The 14,253-nt window shown below is 42.2% G+C and overlaps 1 protein-coding gene across 4 annotated transcripts in view; it reads left to right on the plus strand.

The window, feature by feature from the left end:
• p2rx7 (purinergic receptor P2X, ligand-gated ion channel, 7) overlaps positions 1-13,481 on the plus strand; it is a 28,561-nt gene extending 15,080 nt beyond the window's left edge. For 3 of the 4 annotated variants that reach the window (XM_056591698.1, XM_056591695.1, XM_056591697.1), the window contains exons 8-14: positions 4,672-4,807; positions 8,659-8,795; positions 9,725-9,815; positions 9,935-10,000; positions 10,227-10,304; positions 10,392-10,529; positions 11,106-13,481. In XM_056591698.1, coding sequence (XP_056447673.1) covers positions 4,672-4,807; positions 8,659-8,795; positions 9,725-9,815; positions 9,935-10,000; positions 10,227-10,304; positions 10,392-10,529; positions 11,106-11,570 — 1,111 coding nt within the window. In that variant the 3' untranslated portion in view covers positions 11,571-13,481. Of the gene's footprint in view, positions 1-4,671; positions 4,808-8,658; positions 8,796-9,724; positions 9,816-9,934; positions 10,001-10,226; positions 10,332-10,391; positions 10,530-11,105 lie in introns of all 4 variants that reach the window. The other variant, XM_056591699.1, reaches the window with a different exon arrangement.
• The last annotated feature ends 772 nt before the right edge of the window (positions 13,482-14,253 follow it).

Below are 14,253 nucleotides of genomic sequence, written 5' to 3' on the forward strand. Positions count from 1 at the left end.
AAAGCTTTGTAGCTTCTCTGAGTTTATGAACATTCGTAGTCGAATTTACTGTGCGATCAAAAGGGGTAGTAGGGGGCGCCAGCAAAAATCTTGCCTAGGGCGCCAAATTGGTCAGGGCCGGCCCTGCTGGAAGGCATGTGCAAAGCCGGTTTTAGCCATGTCCAACGGCAACGTTGGACATGGACATGTCTTTCTTTCTTGATACAAACATTAATTCTACACAGCATTTTACACAGTAGCCTATAATTGGAAATGCTCAAAGGTAAGTCAACGTCATGAAACACTGACTGTAGCTTTTAATGGGTAAAGAAGCAACGATGGACGTAGCCTACTAAACGCCCCATCCAAATTGGGTCTGTAAAATGCTAATGAAATCAAATGTATTTATTAAGCACGAAGGTGAGGGGGGGGATCTTATATTTATTTATGCTTTTGTTATAATGCACACTGTTGTTGTTTTTTACCCTTTTGCTGCAGTTTATGAAATAAACGACAAACTAATGCCTGTATGTGAAGTGTGTGTGTGTGATTGCAGCGACTTTGCTGAATTTGCATGCAGGGTAAGTGTAGTGGGTTAAGAGACCAATATATTAGGGCACCAATTTGGGGCGCTCCGAGGTCCCTTTGCCTAGGTTTGGTGTGATGCTGGGGCGATCTGAAGCCCGCGGACGCTGTGGAAAGAGCGCGTAGAGCCGACAGTATTTCGCACTGAGTGGCACTGGCCACTGAAGCGGCAGCAGCCTGTAGTTCCAGTTGAAGCACGGCGTGCCTCGGGAAGAGGCGCCCGACAGCAACCCAGGCCCGGTTCTACGGGGGTGCATAAGCATGCATTGCACCCCCAAAAAAATGTTTTGCACCCTCAATTGAAAAAAAAAAAAAAGATTTTTTTTTTATAAATATGATAAAAAATAATAAATACTTGCTCACAAAACAAATTGTAATGAAACCTGTGACAATTTCCATTAAATACCGTTGAGATATCAGAATCCAACATCACTCTGACTGTGATTTTGTCACAAACTGACAAAATCACTCCGCATTTATGTATGGTGTTTTGTTTATATGTTGCTTGGCAACAGTCCGCTCAGTGGGGATCTATTTTTGTTGCCGGAAGCAATTTCATTCGTTTATATGATTAAATAAACAAACAAATCAAAATCTATTGTCAATTATTATTATTAACAGTACATTTTACTAGTATAACTGTTGTATAAAGCAATATCACACTCGAGGTCGCAATGTTGTCGCTCTATATCAGCGCTGCTGTGATTGGCCGCCGGCCGGCATCGTGTGCAAAATGCACGCACCCATATAGTATATCTATGGTGCGCACGGTAGTGACGTTGAACTTCAGTGGCGAAGTCACGCCCCTTCCGGTAGAGCTCATGGGACCTATGAGATCGAAAAATATGAATGGGTGTCAATGGAGAGAAAATAATTATTTTCTGGTCCCAGTCTTTATATGCCCTGGATTACACATATGTTGTTTGTGGATTTAAATGATCATTTTTCATGCAAAGAAATCAAAAAAAATTCGTGAAGAAGTTTGATAATTTTAGGTTTTATGTGAGGCCGCTTTGTGAACTACAGCTCTTCGCTGCTCTCGACGCATATGATATACGTCACCACACCCGCACTTGGAACTCGGCACAGAGATGGCGATCTCTCTGCTCCACTTCACCACTTTTTTTCAAGGCGAGGATAAAAGCATAGAAAGAGGTGAAAACCACTATAAGTCGGGGCATGTGGAGAGCTTTAGTTATGTGCCATCTCCTATGTGCCATCTCTGTGCCGAGTTCCAAGTGCGGGTGTGGGGACGTATATCATATGCGTAGAGAGCAGCGAAGAGCTGTAGTTCACAAAGCGGCCTCACATAAAACCAAACATTTTCAAACTTCTTCTCGAAATTTTTTAGTTTTCTTTGCATGAAAAATTATCATTTAAATCCACAAACAACATATGTGTAATCCAGGGCATATAAAGACTGGGACCAGAAAATAATTATTTTCTCTCCATTGACACCCATTCATATTTTTCGATCTCATAGGTCCCATGAGCTCTACCGGAAGGGGCGTGACTTCGCCACTCTATATCCGTTGGATATCCAATACATGTATTAAATGTATTATGTTCATAGGAACCCATATTTCTTTTTATTGCATTTATTTACAATCGTGTTAACTTTAAGAGTATTATACTGATTACTTTTTGTTCAAAGTTCAAAGTCTGAAAGTGTTCTTTCCTTGTTCAGCTAAAATCTGTTTTATTTATAAGTGGCAATGTACAATTATTTGTTATGTCAAATATCCTGCCACAATTTATAAAAAAATAATCGTTATTTTTGAATTGCAGTCACATGTTTTTTTTTTTTTGTAGAATTCTGTTCATTTTTACACCTCAAAAATCTCATATTCAAAGCTATCTAAGATATCAATAAGCTAATGTTGCAGCTGAAATGTTCTCCACATCAAAAGACATGATATGATACCATCTTTTAAGCACAGTAATTGTTTGTTGTCCCAACATGTCAGTAGAACTACGCAGAAGTGCTTGTCTATGGTAGGAAAAGCCTGTGTGTAAAAAAGCGAATTCTGAACTGAAGCTGGGTAGCTGGTTTTAGTATAGTACTGGTGCACCCCCTGTAATCTCAGATGCACCCCAAGGCATTCTGTTCTGGAACCGGGCCTGCAGCAACCTGATTTTTATTTGATTCATATCTGTATCATGCCACTCGGTGCGCAATAATGTCGGCTCTGCGCGCTCATTGCGCTCTCGTTATGCCACCGCAGTGGCATATCAACCATTTTAATTCAGCCACTTAACCAACACAACAACGTGTGCCAGGTGTAACAAAACGAATGCACCCATTCCGAGTGATCGATGATGATTCAAACATTAGGTTTTAAGCTTGTGCATGTTTACGCACGTGAACGACTTCATGCCTGTCTACGCTTCAAACTCGTGCATGTTGCAGAAAATGTGCAAAAAAACAACTATTTAGATTACAGCACCTTGTGATTGACGATGTCCAAAGCTCTTTTTAAATCTAGGAATACGGCACCAACGCATCTTTTTCTATCTAACTGACATTTGATTTTTTCCGTGAACTTTGGGATGAGCATTGTCAGATAGAGCAGGAACCTGTTGATCAGAACCCTCATAAGATGTGAATTGTTTCACCAAATCATCAATTGATTTAATGACGAAGGAAATAAGTTATTGTGCCAGAAAAACAGGGTCTCTCACCAGCTGATTGTTAATTTTCAATTCCAAGCCTTTAGTTTCCTGCTTGGGTTGTTTCCTTGTCAATTTATTTATGTTCTGCCATATTTTTTTACTGTTACCTCGCTAGCGTTTTCAATAATTTGGATAAATAATTCTGAGTAACTGATCGCTATGCTTCATTAGCTTTAAAGGCAGAGTTTAGCCAGGGGAGAGAGCTTGACTTCTTTCTCCCATGGCGCCCCCTCCTGGAGAAAGAGAGGAAAACCTCTTTGATTTTTGAAATAAGAGAAACTGAGAAATAAGTCACTGCCAGCGTCTGCATCCTTGCATTCCGTAAGGCCAATCCAGTCAATATCTTTCAGAGTTCTATCAACATTTTTCTCATTGATTCTTGGGGACTGTCATATTAATAATATGGTTGGTTGACGTATGACAGATTTTCTGAGCATTTTACCTTTCTAGAGAAAAAGATTGCATTATGGTCTGAGAGACCATAATGCAATCACAAACACCCAGGTTGTGGGTGTTTGTGATTCTTTCCGGTTTATTGGTGAAAACTAAGCCAATTCTGGATTGAGTGTGGTGTGTAATTCTGGTGGGCTTTTCTATTAGCTGAGTGAGGTTGAAGTAGGCCTAATCTGTTATTAGCTTGAGGGTTTTTCTGTCTTTTTTGTTATCCTAATTGTTGTTGAAATCGCCAAAGAGGAGGATTTCTTTTTTTATGATTACATAACGTAAGGAGTGCTTTGAGCTGGTCATATAAATCCAGATTAGCAGTAGGCTTGCGATAGATGAAGATAACTGTCAGAGACATTTCTCTCGAAAGGGAGATGTGTGTACACCAATGCATTCAAGTGTGATGTTGCTGGGCCATTCAATCTGATCGGATTTCAAGTTGTTCTTTGCATACATAAGAACCCCCCCACCCCTCCCTTGACCCCTATCTTTCCTGAAAGTTTTGTATTCTGGTAGTGACACAGCAGCCTTAGGCGAGGAGCTTGTGAGCCGCATTTCAGATAAACCCAAGCAATCAACGTTAGAGTTACATAACAAATGTTCAACCTGTTCACGCTTGGGCACCAAGCTGTGAACATTTAAATGACCCATTGTTAAATAAACAATACTATAATTATTCCAAACAATATTCTAAATCCAGAACGGCAAGATATGCTGCGAATGTGGTTGTGAGCATATCTGCTGCTTATATTAGGCTGGTTCCAGACTTAAACCTTGAGGCGATGAACTTGGACGATTTAGGCTGGACTCACAAGGATACAATCTCTAGCAACCATAATCTTCTAGGTTAATGTTAAACTTGGCTGAATTAGACTACAGAAAGCTAAACTAGGCGGTGTTAGGATATAAATAAATGAGGTTAGCTACGGCTAAAGTAAGCTAAACTAGGCTAATCTAAGCTATGCTAGTTAAACTATTATTGTCTTCCAGGAGGAACATTCTCCCCCAGATGAATGACGCCTATCTGAGAGGCTGCCACAGGGGGGATGACGCCCTGTGTCCCATCTTCCGTCTGGGCGACATCGTTCACCAGGCCAGGGAGGACTTCGCAGTGCTAGCTGTGGAGGTGGGTTTGATGGAGGAGTTGGGTCTGGTGGAGGAGATGACTCTGGCCTTGGAGGTAGATCTGATTCTGGAACTGGATCTGGAGGTGGAGCTGGGTCTGACCATGCCTTGGGTGCAGTGTTGCCAGATTTGGTTGAGCTAAATCCGCCCAATCACGTTCCAAAACCCGCCCACTTCAGCAAAAAACCGCCCAATGACGTTTTTCACAGGAAAAAAATAATTTTTGAATAAACATTAAACGCATGTTGTGGTTCTAGTGTTATATGCGCCAAGAGTTACTTCTAATGGCTGCAATGTTTTATGCTCCGTCCGGTTGAGGAGTAATAATAAACATCCCTGGGGATTTTACCATATCGACTCGTCCTTCTGATTACGCGGCCAGTAACGCTACGGTATTGAAACAATTAAGCCCAAATGGCAAGTTCTATTTTATTATCACAGACCGTGCATGTCACAGAAAATGTGGAAAAATGCACTTCCTGTATCCCAGTGCCAGGCCCAAGAATGAACAGCAGTAACATCAACCACCTGCCTTGGCGTTACAGTACGGCCACACCAACCGCGTTGCTCACGTTAAGGGCGTTGAAAATCGGCATTTTTGCATAGGGAACCATTGGTCAAGGCGCGGTACACGCGTTGAAGCGTTGCGTTGGGGGCGTTAGGCGCGGCAGTTGCACGTAATTACGCACGTAAACGCAGTAACGCGCCCAACGCACCAAGGCCCGGAGTTCAGAAAATTGAACTTTCAACGCTCCAACGCGTGATGGTGCGGCCACACCAACCGCGTTACTCGCGTTGGACAACGCGAGTACCGCGCCTAACCTGACGCTTGACCAGTGTGTGGTGGTTCAACGCTCCAACGCGTCAACGCGCCAACGCAGCTAGATGAGTCCATTGTCCATGCAAGTGAACGGAGCGTTCCCTCTTCGTCATAACTATCAAACCAAACATCCTTCACATTAACTGAGCGAACATTATGAAAGTAAAATGCACATTTCTCGCTAGAAATGTTTCCATAAACGCATTTAATGGCGTAACTATGTTACTATTTCCACCCAGAAGAAAAAAGAAAGATGTCGGCCGTATGCTTCTGTGCAAGCTCACTACTCTCTGCCAGTGACGTCGGGTCAAGCTCCACGCTGATTGGCTACCGCGGCTAAGCGTCATGCGTCCGTTGACTGATGTGGGAAGGCGTGGCTGACTGATGGGGGAGTAGTCTTTGCAGAGGCATCCGTCAGCCAATCTAATCGCTTCGCCGGGTTCTTCCCGCTACTTCCTGCTTGTTGGGATGCAAGATGACCCGCTTTCCCGCTTTCCAGTATCGTCAGAGCCCGAGTCGCGTCACAGTGCTTAAATTTGCAGACGCGATCTGATTGGATGACGGATCCGTCGCTGCCGAAAAAGTTGAACATATTTCAACTTCTTGACTGAGCCGAAGGCTCCAACGGAACGTACGGATCCACAATGCATTGCGCGTCCGTCCCCATTAAAGTCAATGGGGATCACGCAACGGACGCATGTAGTGGGCACGGGGCGTTACTCGCGTTATCCAACGCGAGTAACGCGGTTGGTGTGGCCATAGACATCATATAGTACACATACATATACATTATAATACCGTTTTTAAACCATAAAATAACAGTTTGGTGTGCTGTTTTCACATTATTAAAAAACCGCCAGATATTGGCAAAAGCAGCCCAAAATGTATATACCCGCCCAATGCATTTTTTCCCCGCGAGATTAAATCTAAAGTAGCCCAATTGGGCGGGAACCCGCCCAATCTGGCAACACTGCTTGGGTGTAATCAGTGTTCGAATTATCACTGCAGCTTCGGGGGGGTCAGCATTTTGAAACGGATGGTGTTGACGTCACATGTTTTTTTTTTTTGTTTTTTTTTAAGCGGCTCTGTACATAGGAAACTAGGTTATAAATATACGGTAGTGCTATCCCTATTGTGGTGTTTTTTACATTAAGTCATTTAGCAGACGCTTTTGTCCAAAGCGACGTACAAAGGAGATGCTACAAGCAATAGAGCCTAGTGTAACAATAAATACTATTTCACACAAGAATCAACATGCAGAACTGTAAGCGCAAGTTAAGTAGCCTAATAGCTGAATAACGTTATGACAATCAAGGTAGAAACAGAGCACTGTCTTTAATAGCATCTAAGACAAGTGTAGTTATCTAGCTATCCAAAAATAGTTTCTGACTAGGTTTATGAGTTGAATTCCGCTAGGTTGGTAACGTTAAGCATGAAAGATTAGGCTTTACGTTATAGATATGATACTGCTATCAGGTAGTTGCTTTTCGTTTCTTGCTCATTGCTCTGTGACTGAAATATGAAAGAAATTACATATGACGACGTACTGTTCAAACAGAGGCTTTTGCGCACCTGTGTAGTTGGACAGGTGCTTCGCAAGTTCGTTGTTGTATTAACGTTTGTTGGTGGAATGGACAGTAGGCAGGAACTGTCTTTTTTTAACACTTGAATTACATCTTCACTGGGATAATATCCTTCGCACCTGTCCGACTACAGATGTGTGCAAAAGCGTCAGATCAGAAGTCAGATTGCCGTCAGTGTACGGGATAATTTACACTTAGATTGACGAATACCATAACAAAGAGTTTAATTTTAAGGACAGCCTACACATCTAGCATCGTAGATAGATTAGCACCTAACCATTCCGTGGCGGCTGTTAATCAAACAACACAATCAGTGCCGCTGCTAGCTATTTTGGGGCCCTAAGCATAACTCCTTTATGCCCCCCCCCCCCCCCCCGAAAAAAAGAATTGGTTTCTGCCAGTTTAACATTTTATTAAAACGCAAAAGTTAAATCTACTTTGTAAACACAGTTCACAGAACAGCCAAAACATACATACAGTACACACAAGTATTGGAATGTCCAAAATCTTTTAAATGAAATAGTTATCCATAAATACAAACTTAAAACCAGAAGTATACAAGTAAGAAAAATTCTTCTATGAAGCAAAGATTTACCAGCAGAAACTATTTGCACAAATATTTACACACTTTACTTTGTAATTATTATTATTATTATTTATTTTTTTTGGGGGCCCCCTCAGGGCTTGAGGCCCTACGCGCAGCGCGTAGTGCGCGTTATGGGAGCGGCGGCACTGAACACAATATATGCAGAACTTAAAAAACCAATTGGTATATACTTTCTAATTTCTATATATATATACTTTCTATATACATCACAACTCCGTAGAAACTAGAAAACGTAGAAACCTTTACCTTGATACGAGTAGATCCCCTCACAGCTTAGACACTTCGGTCCATCAGTGTCCTGTTCGTCGGTGTTCTTGAAGTAGTGAGCGCGTCAAGTTTAAGTTAAAGTCAGACGACGAGTTCAAGTTGAGGTCAAGCCATAGAGAAGACGTTGAAAGACCGCTGAAGACGTGTTAATGGTACAGTCCATTCAAGGGGTGTTTGAATTTTAATGTCAGTATATTACTCATAGTAAACATCGAACGCATTTAAGAAATAAGAAGACACTTTTAAACACGCAATTTGAAGAATGAATATATTATTCTCGGTACCCCCCAAAGTTTCATTTTAATGCCATTTGGGGGGTATCAAGTCTCAATCGGGACCGTCAGACCCCCCCGGTACCCCCCGTAATTCGAACACTGGGTGTAATCATGGGGTGGGTCTTGCCGTGAAGGTATGTCTGGTCGTGGAGCAGGGTAAACTATGTAAATGTACAAGTTTACAGTTGTCAATGATGAACTGTTAATTAGTATTTAGATTGCAGCGTGTTTAGTGCTCAAATGTAAGCACATCTGCGATATAAAGGAGGGGTGCTTGTGTTGTCCCCCCTCCCACTACAGGGGGGCGTGATTGGCATACAGATCAACTGGGACTGTAACCTGGACCGCCTCATGGAGCGATGCCTTCCTAAGTACTCCTTCAGACGGCTGGATGAGAAAGAGAGCAACCGAACCCTCTACCCCGGCCTCAACTTCAGGTGGGAGTTCCAAAGCTTTGCTTCGGAAAGTTCCTCACTGAGTGAAATTACCGAGAAGGATCCAAGGGGCAGCCATGCTAAGAGCTGTTTGAATTTTATGAATGCTAAGAAAAGGTGCTTCTATGCTTTCTTTCTTATCTTTCAGCAGAAGGTCCACTGGACAATCCTTTACCAAAGGAAATAACATAATTCCAATCCTAGTGGCAGCAAAATTAAATCGACATTCGAATCATTCCATTCATGCAAAGAAACGATCAAATGAAATTGTTTTCATACAATCATGTTATTCATGTCGATAAATATAAGTGGATTCTCAATGGGACATCCATTTTGTTTAACTTTTGTGACTGCTAGCCTATATTTCCTTTCTTATTAAAATTCCAACCTGATTTATTACTGGGTTGTCCATGTTTATAAAGCCTCCATGGAACAACACTGTCAGAAGAACGCACGTGGCGAAGTATATACGATGAGCTTTAGCAGTCCATCTTCAGAGGTCTCACCACGGCTGACCCTAGTCAGCCGTTGCATAATTACATGGCCTATTGTATATGCAGTTGGAATATTTTGGGTTGTCTTTTCTCTTTCTCCTTCACATATTCCCTCGACCTCATGACATTTTACATCAAGTTCAAGGAAAATGGTTTAAGAATGTAAATAGCACCACATATTTTTGACTATTTGACCGGAGCCCTAGACCAACTGTCTCTTGTTAGGCTTGCAGTCTCAAATTAGCTTGTTGTCTCGCTTACATTTTCTCATGCTAGGTTTACATTGCCTCACTCTAGGCTATCCCAGTGTCATGCTCAGCTAACACAGTCTTACGTAAGGCTAACACTGTCTCATGCTAGATCAACACAGCTTCATGGCAGGCTAGCACTGTATCACGCTATGCTAACAAAGTCTTACATTGGCGCTGTCTCACGCAGGTTTGCGCGGTACCACAGCGAGAACGGAGTAGAGATGCGCACGCTGTACAAAGCGTTTGGAATCCGCTTCGACGTCATGGTGTTTGGAAAGGTTGGATGATTTCCTCCTGTACCGTCTGTTTCTCCAATTCCATAATCATAATGGACTGAACTTCATTAGTGACATATTTATTTTGAATATATATTTAATTTTTTTTTTTTGTTGTTAAGGCAGGGAAATTCAGTTTCATTCAGCTAGTGGTCTACATTGGATCGACACTGTCGTACTACGCCCTGGTAAGTGACAGCTTGAGATGAAATGACCGATACTTTCATCCCATCACAATGACAGTGGTTTCTCTGTATTGAACCAGCTAGCCTTTATAGCACTACAAGCTAGCAAGCATTGTTCCCAAGTAGTGATTGTTTGCTTTGGAAAGCATAATAAAAAAACATTTTACCCACATACACAATGTGAAACAGTGGTTCTTGTAATTCAGACCGCTTCAATTCCCTTTTTCAGACGACCATCTTTATCGATTGGCTGATCGGGACCAGCTGTTACAAGATGGAGGCCCAACAGAACTACTCGGAGCGCAAGGTGGAATCTGTCCAAGATAAACAACAGGTAACCCCCCAGCTGATGGTTTTGATGTCTATAACGGGGTTATCTGTTGTTGTGGTGCAGCTATACCCATGTCCTGGGTCCTTGTTCCAGTGCATCCTCTCTGTGTCGTTCGTGGACGAGGACCAACTCCGCCTTGTCCGGAAGTCGCGGAAGAAGAGTCTGCAGAACGTCAAGCCCTTGTCTGTGCTCCCACGCAAGGTTAGACCCCCATACCATAGAAACCTAAAACTAGTATGCTAACACCTCATATAGTGTTGTATGTTATCATTGTTGCAGCCACTAATTTCACCGCACATTAAACATGTCAAATGGCGGCAGGTGAGAAATAAACAATTGTATCTCAAATCTCTTCTGCACATTGCAAATATTTTTAAACACAATAACAACAGTGAATATTTGCATGTGCCATGGTCATTTTACACATTCGTGCAGATCTGTTTAGCTTCATTTAATTCTAAAACGAGGCATCCACTTTTTCTTCCTTATAATTTACATTTTCCTAAAATGTTACACACATTTTCTTTTTTTGTAAATGTTTCTATTTTCACTTTTATATATTTATGTTTCATCGTTATTTGTGGCACCTAATTCCAAGAAAAAATTCAATACTTACGATGCAATAAAGCGATTCTGATTCTGAACTATAATGACACTATTTAGGTCTGACCAGTCTGTGATGCGTACCACAGGCTGTGGTCAACGTACTTAAATGGTGCCATTATAGTGGCCAGAGTCAACGGGCTTCATGACAGAATACGTCTGTTTATCATGCAGGAGAACAACGGAAGTCACCTCAAAGCCATGCTGGAGCTGCCAAAGCAAGGCAGCACCCCAAAATTGACCCCCGTCAACGGCCATGGCTCCAAACCCTTGCCCCAGCGCGGGCCAGGTGAGCCGGCGTGGTGCCTGTGCGGTGGCTGCAGTTCCACTCCCCTCCACCAGGAGGAGCTGTGCTGCCGGAGGTCCAGGGGACCATGTATCACCTCCTCTCCTCTGTTTCATCCCCTGGTGCTGAGCCGCCCCCTGCTGGAGGCTCTGCTGCGGTACCGGGACCCACTGGGTGACCCGGCCGGCTCCACCGACGCCCTCCGCCACTGTGCTTATGAGCAGTACATCGCCTGGAGGCTCGGGGTCCCGCCGGCCGACAGCCACCCGGTCGTCCCCCGCTGCTGTGTAGACAAGATCAGGGCGGAGTTTCCCAGCTTGGACGGAGACTACCAGGGCTTCAGGCCCAGATAACCCAGATAACCCTGTTTAACCGGCTTCAGGCTCAGACAACACTGATTAACTGCTAAAGACTAACACACATTGGCCCGCTGAACAGCAGCAGTGATTTGTGATGCCCTAACAACACTAACACTATGGATTATGGAGGGATTTAATAGAAACAATCAAATCTTTTCAATTCAATTTGCCTCAGTTTTAAAGATGCTGAATTGTAAAGACAAGAAGCCTGTGGTTGTGCTGGGCAGCTCCCAGTGTCCACCAGTTAAAGCCTGTGCTTGTACTGGGAAGCTCCCAGTGTCCACCACTTAAAGTCTGTGCTTGTACTGGGTAGATCCCAGTGTCCACCAGTTAAAGCCTGTGCTGGAACTGGGTAGCTCCCAGTGTCCACCAGTTAAAGCCTGTGCTTGTACTGGGTAGCTCCCAGTGTCCACCAGTTAAAGCCTGTGGTAGTGGGCAGCATTCAGTTTCCATCAATAGAAGACTAGTTGTACTGCGCAGCTCCAAATTCTACCAGTAGAAGACTGGTTGTACTGGGCGCCTCATTTGTGAGCCAACAATCTGTAATTATCCTACTAGGTCACTCTCGGTGAGGTAGAATACAATCGTTAATGTGTTGTTTTATCATTTGGCATGTTGGGCATGCATTTGTGTGTGCAAGTGCGCTCAGCACGTGTTACAATATTCGGGCAACTATCTACAGAATTGTTGAAAGGCTTATGTTATTTTGTGTTTGCATTGGTTAAAGGCCTTCTGTAACTATTGATGGTTAGTGTATCATTCATCTAAATAGGGTAATGTGCTTTCGTCCTGTTCTTTGAATAGGAGGAGAAAGTGGTTCACGTAAACTGAAAGTTACTTTGTGATCTTGCTTCTTTCTTTCGGAAGGTGGAGAGAGTAGAATTGCTAGAGCCGCAGTATTAGTGAGAAATTAAAGAGAGATGCCAACTATTGTACTTAGAAGTTGTTAGCTCATTTGTTTTCCAATTCACATGTACTAAAGTTCACCAGAATGAAGGACATAAAGTCTTTGCAGTGACATTTCTTTCTGGAAGGAGATCCTAGACAACCTGCATAAGAAGGTGGCCTGTCTGGGCATTATCAAGTGTTATACTGTATTTAATGGCCTGAATGATATTGCCAGTTCAGGCATGACTCATTGCATCATTAGCTATTTGTTAAACATAACAGAACACGGTTGGTTGTTCATCCAAATTCCCTTTAGTGCGTAGCACTTTAAGGCCGTGTTAGGCTGAGCAGCCCGTTTTAGCTGGGAGACCGTGCTTGGTTTCATCGACTATATCTGGTCAGTTCTGTCCTCCCTACAATCGAAAGGCCATTTACCATCTCTTACGCTTACTTCCCGTGAGCTTCATATGTCAGTTTACATTTTCAGCTGCGAGAAGAAGAACAACAACAATGATGGCAACGATGAGGAGGATGACTATGGAGTTTTTTAATAATTTGGCAAAGCGAAGCAAGTTGTGGAAACAGATATCCCTCCCTTTCTATTGAATGATAGGTTACCTAACACCTTCTCTGAACCTGAGATGTCTCATGACATACATCCTCATTAAAAAGCCACAATTTGCCTCAATTATATCCACTTATTAGATTTTACATTTATAATGGCATAATGAATACTAAGTTGAGTCTAAAACACATTGTTACTTAAAACATCTTTATTAAAACATTGTTTTTTTTTAATGGTTTTATTGTATTTTAATGCCCTTATTTATGTATGTTTACCCTTGGTTATTTCGTTGAAGAGAATGGGTCTCAGATTAGTTCTTGGGAAAAGTATGAAACTAGAAAGGTTTTCGTAAAATATTACGGTACGTGCACAAAATAAATTAAATTAAGTTTTATTTTTGAATGAACAAACTTGATTTAGTTGATAAAAACTGAGAAAACATACTGAAAAACACAAGCACCAAACAACAGTGTTGGGGGCGGGGGGGGGGGCGTGGGTATGTGAGGGTGTACTTTCTTCTGAGTGCTTGCCAGGCGCCGCTTTTCACACACACAAACACACACACATACCTAGCAGGTGGCCCTACAGCATGGTTTATGAAGGGTCCGATGACTTGGTGAGGTTACATCATGCTATCATCAGGTCTCCAAGCCGATCTACCGCTAATATTTAATTTACAAATGTGTTTTATAGATATTGTTTTATATTATGGTTTTGGATGTGTGAATGCAGTAAGGTTTCTATATTTTCCCTGTCCCCATCTTATCAGACCCTCGGCCATACAAACAAAATAACTATAAAAAACAGGATTTAATTAACAAGATTGCATTTTATTTCAGTGTAAACATACTATTAACTTTTCTTCTTCACAACGATCTTTGCAGAGTCAAAAGCATCATCAGTTTCTAGATACATATCATCAGTGTCTGGCCAGTGGGGATCCTGGTTATTAATAGATTTTAGACCTAGAGTGATGTCAATGTTAGTGTCAAGGTTGTCAATGTCTTAAGTGAAGAGATATCAATGTGAGGGAACTGCCATTGAATTGGGAACCATATTGAACTAAAGTACATCCCCGAAATGCATCTACATCCTCCTTTATATAGACATTAATAATATTTAAGGAACGTTGTTTAATCAGATTATGGTGTCTGACCAATTAAGATTGTACATTCATTATAATGCCATTATTATTTAGGATTTATTGTTCAACATTATAACACT

The sequence above is a fragment of the Gadus chalcogrammus genome, chromosome 6 (genome assembly GCF_026213295.1).
Source record: "Gadus chalcogrammus isolate NIFS_2021 chromosome 6, NIFS_Gcha_1.0, whole genome shotgun sequence".
In the NCBI taxonomy this organism is placed as follows: Eukaryota; Metazoa; Chordata; class Actinopteri; order Gadiformes; family Gadidae; genus Gadus; species Gadus chalcogrammus.